This window comes from Polypterus senegalus, chromosome 6, assembly GCF_016835505.1.
Source record: "Polypterus senegalus isolate Bchr_013 chromosome 6, ASM1683550v1, whole genome shotgun sequence".
NCBI lineage: Eukaryota > Metazoa > Chordata > Cladistia > Polypteriformes > Polypteridae > Polypterus > Polypterus senegalus.
In genome coordinates this window covers 23,081,907-23,094,112 of record NC_053159.1, presented here as the reverse complement: position 1 = coordinate 23,094,112, position 12,206 = coordinate 23,081,907, and the positions used below count along the sequence as shown (strand labels likewise).

At 39.5% G+C, this 12,206-nt stretch overlaps 1 protein-coding gene across 2 annotated transcripts in view; it reads right to left on the bottom strand.

Moving 5' to 3' along the window:
- ptpn11b (protein tyrosine phosphatase non-receptor type 11b) overlaps positions 1 to 12,206 on the bottom strand; it is a 175,451-nt gene that overhangs the window by 32,599 nt on the left and 130,646 nt on the right. For both annotated transcript variants that reach the window (XM_039755580.1, XM_039755581.1), the window contains exon 3: positions 6,946 to 7,140. In XM_039755580.1, coding sequence (XP_039611514.1) covers positions 6,946 to 7,140 — 195 coding nt within the window. The remainder of the gene's footprint in view (positions 1 to 6,945; positions 7,141 to 12,206) is intronic.

Sequence of the window (12,206 nt, the reverse complement as noted above, 5' to 3'; positions counted from 1 at the left end):
ACTTAGATGGAAGTTTTGTGCTAAATACCACCTCCAGTGCATTGTTTAGGCTCTACTTTGTCGATTGAGACTGCTTTAAAGCAGCCACTATCATTCCAGTCCCCAAGAAGAATAAACTCTCTGAACTTAATTACTATAGGCCAATTGTTTTGATCTCAGTGGTTATGAAAATAGTTGAATGTCTCATGCTTTCCTACCTAAAGTCCATCATTGACCCTCTTCTTGATCCACTGCAGTTCACATACAGGGCTCAGTGGAGGATTCAGTTAATTTATGCCTCCACTATATTTTTCATCACATGGACTTGTCTAACACCTGTGTGAGGGTCTTGTTTGCAGATTTCTGCTCAGCCTATGGTGTCTGCCTAGATTATGAGTTGCTTGACAGTTAGGAAGCAGTATGTGGGATTGGCCCCCATCTGTTGAATCCAACATCACTTAGCTCAGGCTCCCCCCAAGGCTGGGTTCATTCACCCCTCCTGTCTTCACTCTATACAAATGACTGTCGATCCATGGACAGATGTGTAAATAATCTTAACATTTGCATATGACACAACCGTAGTGGGTCTCATCTTTCTCTATATATAAATATATAAAATCCAACGTCTGCCTGTCTGTATGTCTGTCTGCTTTTCACGAGAGAACTACTTCATGGATTTAGATTGTGTTTTTTCTATAACTTGCTTGAACATTCTGGTTGATTTTGCAACTTCTCTCATCGTACTAAGAATCTTAGTTCGCTTGCAGGAGCGATATATTCGCGCTAATCCATGATACAGGCTGCAGGCCGAGGGGAGGGGGAACCTGACATCAGGAGTGGGGAGCCAGGTAGGGCCCTCCACACTGTCCTTTTTCACTAATATGTGGGCGGAGCCATGGGGCATGGCTAATTTCTAATAATGATGAGTCTTCCTATCAAAGCGAGGTGGGCCATCTTCTAAAATGGTGTTCTTATAACAACTTGGAGCTCAATGCTATTAAAACGGTGGAGATGAGGATTGACTTCCGCCGTCAAGTTTAACTGTTCACTAATATATTAAAATGGAACAAGCATAGCACCTCCATCATCAAAAAAGCCAGGCAGAGATTGTTCATCCTTCGCCAGCTTAAGAAGCTTGGCTTGTCAAGGCGTATATTGTTAAATTTTGACTCAGCCATCATTGAGAGCATTGTGACCATCTCCATAACCGTTTAGTTTCCCTCTGCTTCCACTCTTTCTAAGAGTTGGTTGCAGTGGGTGATTTGTTCAGCTGAGAAAATCATTGGCTGCTGTGTTTCAACATTAAAGATCTGTTCGTTGCCAGAGTGAAAAAAAGAGCAGGAAAGATGGCAGCTGACTCCACCCACCCCAACAGCCACCTGTTCATTAAATTGCCATCACAGACAAAGTACAGATCTATTGTTCATCCGTGGACTACACGCCATCTCCGCAGCTTCTTTCCTCAAAGTATTCAGATCCTAAATAAACTTACATTGGGTTACTGCTAACTGTTTTAACAACATACAACTTGTAACTGTGCTGTTTGTCTATTCATAAATACTTCATACTTGTTCAACTCGTACTATCTGATATCTATATTATTTTGTATAGTTTTTCTATTTATTTCAGGGTACTATTGAAGTTTGTAAATGTTTTTGTTCAGTAAACATTTATATTTGTACAGTAGTTTGCACAGTGTCAGGTAAATGATGGGTTGAAATAGTGTTGTCTTGAGTTGGTAATGTCTTGTATTTCATGTTTCTGTACCTAACCAAACCCAATTCTGGTGTGTTTCACATGCTAGCAATAAAGTGATTCTGAGCTGCACAGCTTACATATGGCTTTACTTTCATCCAGTTGTTCTTTACCAGCTCATTGTTTGAATTTGCAGTAAGTCCATACATCTGATGCAGGTTGATTACAATGTAGTATAGTACTTTTTCCGTAGAAAGCCTTAACAGGCACATTAGCGCCACCTACTGGATCGGACACCAAAAATGAAGATAAGCAGAAATCTACATATAGTAATTGAACTGGACAGAGATTCACTAGATCGATCTTGAGAGTTTAACAATTAATATTAAATCATTGAACAAAAAATAACGATTAAAGAGAAAACCAATCATTTTACCCAGGCCTAATTGTGCATATTGGTAATCTTTTTCTTTTGGCTGCTCCCATTGGGGTCTCCACAGCGTATCAGCTTTATCCATATCTTTCTGTCCTCCGTGTCTAGCTCTGTTACACCCACCATCTTCATGTTCTCTCTCACTACATCCATAAACCTTCTCTTAGGCCTTCCCTTTTTCCTCTTACCTGGCAGCTCCATCCTTAATATCCTTTTCACAATATACCCAGCATCTCTCCTCTACACATGTCCAAACCAATGCAATCTCGCTTCTCTGACTTGGTCTCCCAACCTGAGCTGATCCTGCTACACTCTCTTCTACACCTCTCTTCCACACTTCCTTGGAACTCTGTACTGTTGATCCCAAGTATATAAACTCTTTCACATTTGCCAACTCTAATCCCTTCATCCTCACCATTCCTCTGATCTCCCACTCATTCACACACATGTATTTTGTCTTGTTCCTACTGACTTTCTTTCATCTCCTCTCTAGAGCATATCTTCACATCTCTCCATTCTCGCTACAGACCACAATGTCTTCTGTAAACTTCAGTCCTTGCTAATCCGTAAACTTCCTAATTCACTATCGCCACATTATCTAACCTTCTCTCTCTCGCTCTCTCACATTCTCTTCATTCATTAGATTCTCAAAGTACTCTTGCCATTTGTTCAGCACACTCTCCTTGCTTGTGAATACATTTCCATCTTTATCATTTATCACCCTAACCCCCTGCACATCTTTCTAAGTCCGGTTCCTCTGTTTAGCCAATTGATACATGTCCTTTTCTCCCTCCTTAGCATCCAACCTTTCATAAAACTCATCATACACCTTTTCTTTAGCCACCTCTCTCTTCACATTACGTCTTATCTCCTTGTACTCTGGTCTAATTCTGCATCTCTCTTACTACCCCACTTTTTTTCGCCCACCTCTTCCTCTCTATACCCTCCTGTACTTCCCCAATCCACCACCAGGTTTTCTTTTCTTCTTTCCTCTGTCCAGATGTCACAGCAAGTATCCTTCTTGCTGTCACCCTTACTACTTCTGCTATACATACTTGCCCAGCTGTCTGGTAACTCTTCACTGCCACCCAGTACCTGTCTCACCTCCTCACTGAACTCAACCTTGCAGCCTTGCTCTGCCCTCACTCTACTCCTTTTCTTGATATCCAACGTCATCCTACAGACCACCATCCTATGCTGCCTAACAACGCTTTCCCCAGCCACCATTTTGCAGTCTCCAATCTCCTTCAGACTGACCCTCCTGAAAAGGATATAATCTACCTGTGTGAATCTTTCTCTACTCTTGTATGCCACCCTGTGTTCCACCCTCTTCTTAAAGTACGTATTTACCACAACCATGTTCATCCTTTTCACAAAATCCAATATAATCAGACCTTCTTCACACCCACAAATTAACGCACTCACTGTATTTCTTCTACAAACAAAACAGCTCAGCAATGATATGCAACAATTAAAATTAACTAAAGACACAATAATTACTTTTATCCAAAGTCTCTATTCTATTAAAGGTTTTTTGTTTTCTTGACTTTAATCTCCCAAAAAATGCAAGTCACCCATTTAGAAATTTTCACATTTTAAATAACATTATATTACTTAATCTGCCTAATGAATTTCAGAGGTTGTGGCGGCAGTAAGGAAAAAGCAGTGACAACACTGGAAAAGGCAGAGGTCCATGATAAAGCCTACACACACACACAAAAGCAGTTTTGAATTGCCCTTTAACCTAGCACACACAATTCTGGACAAAGTGAAGTACCTTTTAGTAAAACCTGTTCAGAAACGGGGAGATAATACAAACGTCACACAGAGAATATCCTGAACAATATCTTTGTTATATGTCATTGCCTTACAAACTGTAATGTCAATGCTTTCAACTGGGAATTTGTGTCATTTGTTACAGCAATGCAGTGGGTAGCACTGTTGCCTGACAGATTCAGTATATTGGAATCAAATAATGCACCCAGACATTGTCCATGTGGAGAACATGCATTCCTTTCATGCCTGTGTGAGTTTTCCTCTGACCATTCTGGTTTTCCTCCCACATCCCCAAAGATTTTCAGATTAAGTGAATTGGTGACTACAAAATTTACACCTGTGTGGGTGTTTGAAGAAAATGGACTAGCATTCTGTCTAGGACTGTTTCCAGCCTTCTCTGTCTGACACCGCCAATTGTATCTTTCTTATTTCTTATCTCTCTCCCCCCACTCACTTTTTTCAACATGGTTCAGTTGGACCCTGTGGTCAAATCTTGATAAAGACATTCTGAAAATAACACATCCTAACTTAAACATTCCCATATTCCAAAATAATGTCTAAAAGATAGTCAGGTACTCTCAAGGAATACTTAATTTCAAAATCATCACAATGAATACCCCCAGTTCCCTTTATTTCCATTAGGATTTCCTCATTGTTCCATTAGATGGTGCTGTAGATCAAAGTGTTTCAATGTTGGCAGCAAGCCATGATATTAGTGTTATTACTGCTATTATGATGACCATGAAAGGCATTCAAGTGCAATGAAATAAGCACTTTATCTCAATTTCCAGCTCACGTTATAATACAAACCATTAAAAAAGTGAAACATTCTAGGGATTGACATTATATTTGCTGCAGAGAGGCTCATTTAAAAGCTGAAGTCAGTCTGCCAGCCTGTAATGTTACCAGCCAACACACACTAAACCTGTATTCAGAAGCAGAGAAAGCTGCTTCAATTCCTGAATAAAACAAAAACTGGAAAGAGGAAAAAAATAAATCTGCCTTGACATTCCACATAGATTAACTAAACAGTCAGAAAGGAAAATGCATATTTGGAAATCAAATGCAGACTACAGTAGACACAGACATTCCTATCTCAGGGTGAAGAAAATACAATATAAGAATTGGAAACGAACAGATTCCATGACAAGGCAGAAATAAAGACAGAAGATGTGGTCTGATAACAAAAGCCTGGACCAACATGACATCACTGTGCAAGTTTGGTGACACAAACCTGTCTGGAATTTGAGGTTCATGGAAGTTGTGTAAGGCAATAAGCCACAAAATTAACCTTACATGATCTCTAGCTCTTCAGTTTTCTCAGCAGGAAGACGCCAACCATCCAATGAAGATACAGAAGGAAAAGACACTAAAATCACAGGCTCAATTTGTTGGTCAGCTAGGCACATGTAAACATATTTATAGCCAGATCAGCTTAAAATGTGTGGGCAGGGTGGAGGAACAAAGAACAATAAAATATGCAACAAACAGATTGTAAGTTTAGAAGAAGAAAGTAGTGCAGCATCTGAGTCTGAAGAAGACAGAGATCAAGGGAATACAATGACACCTAATAAGTCTGGAAGTGTGCATCAGATGAGTACAAATTTAATTAGTAATTATGCATAGTAATTGTGAATCAGAGGATTGCATTAGCCGAGTGTAAATCAGAGTACGAATAAAACAGGAAGAAGTACATTTAGTAACAAAAAATCAGCCAGAACAGTGTCTTACGTAAGTGTGTGAATCAAAGCAAAGATTGTGAGATGGAGTATTGTGTACAAGAAAGAATAGAGTCCAGAAGGGAAAAAATTAATTGTAAAGAGAGGTCTGTAACAGTCAAGTCTGAAATATAATGATAGGTAGGTAGCAGTGTAGTGTGAATACAATAGAAATTATGAGTGTGCACGGAGTGAAAAGTAATCAGATTGCAAAGGGTGTGCAGGAAGTTAGTTATGAATCTGAGAAAGAGGAGTGAGTGGACAAGAGGACAACGATGGGGTTTATAAATCATAGGTAAGAGAATTACAGCAGGGCGTAGTACAGTGGGTAAAAGTGAATTAGAAAGCAAGAGTACATCACATTATATGAAAACAGAGACAGGAATGAAGCAGTTCATTATGAATGCAGCAGATAAGTGTAAATCAGTAGACAGTTTACGGTGCATAACAATAAATAAGAGGTAGCAATAAATATTGTAGTTTCAAGGAGAGTTAAATTTAAAGAGAAATTAGTGTAGTGGGAGAGAGGGAATTAAAGAGTGAGATACACAGTAGATAAGTGTGAGTGAAAGAGACAGTAAAGGAGTGGCAGGGTATGATTCAGGGACAAAGGAGTGCACTAGGTTATGACGAACCAGAGACAATTAGGGCAGTGCACCAAAAAAGTGTGAATCAGAGCAACAGTGTGCTGAAGATGAGTGTAAATCAGAACAAGAGTTATGCAGCTGATGAATATGTATTTCTTACATTGACTGAGGGTGATAAAAGAGAGCAATAAAAGTGCAACAGGTGAGTTTGAATCACATAAAGTTTAATTTGTGCACAAGAAAGAGGTTTACAACAATAAAGTGTGAATCACAGCAAGTGGTATAGATCAAGTGTGAACTAATAAATCAATATTTATTTTATATATGACATACACCATCACAAAGCACTTCAGAGAGATAGACAGATAACAGTATAGAATGAAGTACATAAACTAATCAGAAGAATGTAAATAACATACTAAATTTAAAAATAATGTAGCAATTACCGACACCAGTAAGCACTTGACATTACAATTTGCTATTTGTAGTGGTTGAGGGTGAATCAGCTACAGAAGTGCAACAAGAAAAACTATACTGGAAAGGTGTACAACTGGAGAGTATGACTTTAATAAAGATGAGTGCACACAGTTTAATTCAAAGACCGAGGAGATCAACAGCTAACAGTCAACCAAAACCATTTCTTAGGCGAGTGTGATACAGTAATTCACACTCTTTTTCGAGATAACACTGGCCTTCAGATACTTTTTTCCTCACTGTAACGACCCTCTCCCCCCCACACCCCCGAATGCTCTCTTACCTTTCAGAGGTTGGGTCTTTGCAGTTCAGTGGATATTTCAGTTCAATTACATCTCCATTTTTCTCCCGTAACAGGTCCTGCTGCTCAGTATAATATTGAACCAACTCTGCCAGTGTGGCAAACTTTTCTCCTCCATACAAGTCATAATAATCTCCAGAGTTTTGGATTTTGATGTGCGTGACTTCATCACCGCGCCTGTGAACAATCAAAACATCTTTATAAACTTTTTACTTATTTATGTGGGCCTAAAACTGATTTAAGAAACTGGCCTTACATCTATATTTCACTCTTAGAGATGTACAATGGAATGAAGAATCAACAGTGACAACAATCGACATCAAATGTGAGCACCAGGATAATCTTAAGACTTTTTGTGTCACTTCACTCTCCTTTCTTTCCTCTTAAAACAATTCTAATCTGCCATTTTTTAAATTCAACTCAGCAATTAGTTTGAAGAAGGATCCATCCCTGAAGAATCATCCTACAAATTAATGGAACAGCCAAATGTTCCTGCACTCCAGGCAATTCAAAGTTGATGAATGATGAAATAAGCCTTTTTATAGAGGCCCCTTGCATCATGATTATCATTCTAAAACCTACATGGAGATCAGGTGGGTGGTGAGAGTTGCCCAAGTTGTGTACAGTAGGATTTTTGTAATTAATGCAGAGAAGAGAAATGAGATAGTGTGAAAACTGAAAAGCACTTTACTAATGGGCAAAGAATGGAATAATGTTCAAGAAGGGAGATCTCCAGCTGAAACCAAAGCAGATTACATCAATCAGTGTGGTTTTATCAGACAGTTTTGGCAGCCATGACACATAGTACTGTACAGTATTCCAAAAACCTTACCCAATAAAAATCACCCTGCAAACCCCTCTACCTTTACATGTGCTTCATATTACCTCTAGTAAATGAATAAGCACATAAAAAGGCTGAACTAATCATGTTTCAGTCCCATAAACAGTACAACAAAACATTTTCCTTCAATCATTTTTATCTTATGATTAAGAATGACATGAGACACAACAATAGACTGGATAACTACTATGTCAACAGACTGCTCAAGACCTGTCACCTTTTAACTTGGATTGCTGCTAAACTGAAAAGTACTGTATGAGATGGGTGGGCTGATCAGGTAATGTTAGTCAAGGTAAATTATTCTTAGACTGTACAACATACTAGTGAGAAAGCATTTAGAGTGCTGTGTGCAGTTCTGACCACCAAATTGTACTAAAAGACATGTAACCAATTGCATCTCAGGACTAAAGGGAATATCCTTCTGTGACAAGTTCAGAGAGTTAAGCCTTTTTGTCTCTCAAGTAGAGAAGGCTGTGTGACCTACCAAGGTCTTCAAAATCCTCTAAGGCACTTGCGTATAATGATAAAAATCCTATAATGACTGCATAAACATGACCCAGTAGAATTATTTCAATTAATTAGCAAACAATGCAGTTAAGGACATGGGCGCATCTTAAGGAAAGTGCATTTGAGAAACCTGGAATCACTTCTTCATAGGGATGTAAAGGTATTGTATATACCGTCGTACCGCAATAGCAAATTTTTTTCAATACTACCGTGGTCGCATGACTCGATAAAACGATAGGTCTTCTGAGAAAAGTTTGCTCAGGTAAATGGAGCGAACGGGAGGTAGTGGGAACTACAATTCCCATCATCCTTTGCGGTCTGTTGTCGCTACAGATCCAGTAATGCGGAAATGGCAGGTGCAGCTAGTAGCGGTGAAGGAAAAGAGATGGAAATGGTCGAACCTAAAGCGGGTTTTAAATCGGATGTGTGGAAGCATTTCGGTTTCTCTCTGAAAAGAAACAAGAAAGGAGAAAAGGTGACAGACAAAGAAAATACGGTATGCAGGCACTGCCAGACTGTGGTGAAATACAAGTCGGGGAATACGACTAACATGAGGAGCCATTTGTTAAATCATCATCCCGAAAAGTTACGTGAAGATACGAGGAGCAAAATCCAGTCGGGCCAAAAGTCTATAAAAGAAGCGTTTACAGTCTCACTCCCCCACAACAGTGCGAGAGCACAAGAAATCACAAGATGCATTGGTGAATATATAGCCAAAGACCTACGGCCCTTTTCGGTGGTGGATAATGAAGGTTTTAAGAGGTTAGTAAACATGCTGGAGCCAAAGTATAAAATCCCATCGCGGCCACACTTTAGTCAAACTATTTTACCAGCTCTTTACAAAGAGACAAGTGCGAAAGTAGCACAGAGCCTCAAGCAAGCAGAGTGCATCTCAATCACCACAGATGGGTGGACTTCACGAGCTACTCAGAGCTATGTTACCATCACAGCACATGCTATGACAAGTGAATGGGAGATAAAAACTTTTGTCCTACAGACACGGGTACTCTTTGAGTCACACACTGGACACAACATAGGCGAGGTGTTAAAATCTGCTGTTTCAGAGTGGGAGCGTGACATGATTTACAACAATCAGCAGGGCATCGCTGTGGTTACTGACAATGCAAGAAACATGGGTGTAGCGGTGAAAGAGGCTGGTCTGTCCCCACATGTAAAGTGTTTTGCTCACACCTTAAACCTTGCGTCCCAGGCAGGTTTGAAGGTAAACCGTGTCAGTCGTCTGCTTGGCAGAGTGAGGCGTGTAGCAGCGTTTTTTCACCGCAGTTCAACTGCAACAGCTGTGCTGACCTCCAAGCAGCAAATGTTAAACCTGCCAGTACATAAAATGATAATGGACGTAGTAACTAGGTGGAACAGCTCACTTGACATGATTGAGCGCTACCTGGAGCAACAACAGGCAATTGCTGCAGCCCTACTGAGTTCTGAAGTCAGGAGCAATACACGTGAAATAGACACTCTAGACGCAGCTGACATCACAGATGCTGAGGACATCGTTAAACTTCTCACACCCTTGAAAAAAGCAACCACTGTGCTGTGCGACGAATCTCGACCAACAATTTCTCTTATCATGCCTCTCAAACACATGATTCAAGTGAGCATGGCACCATGCGATGTAGACTCAAACACCATCTCTGAAATGAAGGCAGCAATACTGAATGAGTAAGGCAGACCGTTACCAATGGGAGCAAGCAGAGTTTCTGTATGAGAGCAGTGCGTTGGACCCCCGGTTCCGGGCCCTCCCCCATGTGAATAACAGCGAAAGGGATGAAATTTTCAACAGGCTCAAGTTAAAAGCAACACAGATGCAGAACCAGGTATTTGTTTAAAAATACTTTGTGTGTGTGACTTTTTTTTAGAGTACCCAATATTTACAAAAATTATGTGTGCATGTCTAACATTTAAAATTTTTGTAACTCTGCTTGCTTCTGCAGAACCCTAGTGAAGAGGAAGGTGCAGCATCAGGCAGCCATGAACATGTAGCTGGACACTCAAAAACTGACCTGCCACAAAAAGCACATGCTGCGGGAGGTGTTTCTCCTCCATCCAAAAAGACTGCTCTTGAAGATCTCCTTCTTTTAGTCAAGGGGACAGTAGAACACAGCACACTGCTCAGATTGATGCAGACATTGACTTATACCGCAAAGAGACCTCTATCTCACTCATGGCTTGTCCTCTCGAGTGGTGGAAAGACAATGCACAACGTTACCCACTGCTGTCAACCTTGGCAAAGTCATATCTCTCTGTCCCAGCAACCTCAGTCCCAAGTGAGAGGGTTTTTTCTGTTGCAGGGGACATTGTAAATGCCCAGAGATCCCAGCTTTTACCAGATAATGTTGATATGCTAATTTTCCTAAAAAAAAACCTGTCTCTGTCTGAATAAGTGAGTGTGTGAGTAAATGAGGCGAGTGTTCTCAAATACTCATTCAGCACATGGGCCAGCTGCAATAAGTAGGCTGCTATTTTTATTTTTTCTGAGTTTTCAAGAATACTAAATTGAAATTTTATTTTTTTACATGGTTTAATAATTTTTTGTTATTAAAATTGAAAAATTGAAGTTCCTGTTTCAAAGTTTACAGATAGATGGCTAATTTGTATGCCATTGATATGTTCAGTGTTCATGTAAACTGTTTAATAAACACTTCTGGCACTTTTTTCGAGTCTCTTCATTAGTTTTGTTTTTCCTGTAAATGATTCAATAAATACCGTACCGTGCCATTCATACCGAGGTATTACCGTACCGTGAAGTTTTGATACCGTTACATCCCTACTTCTTCACATAAACGGTCTTCAGAGTCTAGTACACACTAAGTCATGTACAGTAGCTGAAACAGAAATCTTGACAATCTTTAAAATGTATCTTCATGAGATCTTAGGGGAACTTCGCAATTAGTTAACCTAATGAGCTTGATGACCTGAATGGTCTCCTTTTGTCAATCTATTTACATCTTATGTATATAATCAATATGACTAGAAAGGCCAAATGCATTATGAATTGATTTTTATTTTATATTGGAAATTTCATGGAGCACAATATGATTTTGCAAAAACACATGTCATGAACCCCAGAGAAATCCTGTAATATGGCGTGAAAGTGATCATTCACATTTATCAGTGATTAGCATCATCTTTGTTATCTATGGTAATGACTCATGAACGAACCTGCAGGCTCCTTTTATTAAAGAAATACTCCACCCAAAGATATATATATTTTTTATGCTACCTACCCAGTGTATTTTGTAGTGATGATAGAGGAAAATTTTTAATCTGACATTTTCATGGAGAATGGATATAGCTTATATATATAAGTTTTTGTTTGTCTCGGACCCAATGGTAAACAACACTGGACTACAGCAAACAGTATCAAAAAATCACTGAAAAATTTTCACATTACTTGTGTCACATAATCTGTACATCAAATCTTCCAGTCGTAAGCTCTACTTTTGGATTGATACTAAAGTTATGACTTGTGTACCAATACCAGCTTTCGCCCCTCAGTGCCGGTACCAAATATGATACTGAAGCAAATAACGCATATCTTCTTTTAGTGTTCCAATGGCTCCTAGTTGCTCCATCCTGCAAGACTGCACACATGCATGCTATACAGTCTGGCCACACTATGCTTGCTCGGGGTCCATCCGAAGCACATAATTGCTCAATAGAATTTCAGAGATTTAGGCATACTATAATGTGGATCCCTTGGAGGATCAAAGGCACCTTGAAGATCAAGGAGTGAGAGAGGTTTTGCAGAGGAGCATCAAGTGCTGGTACCAAATCTAGCATAATTCTGGTATAGTACTGCTTAAAAAACACACAATACATATGCATTTTTTGTACAACAACTGTAAAATAAACAGGATTCTGAGAAATTAATTCA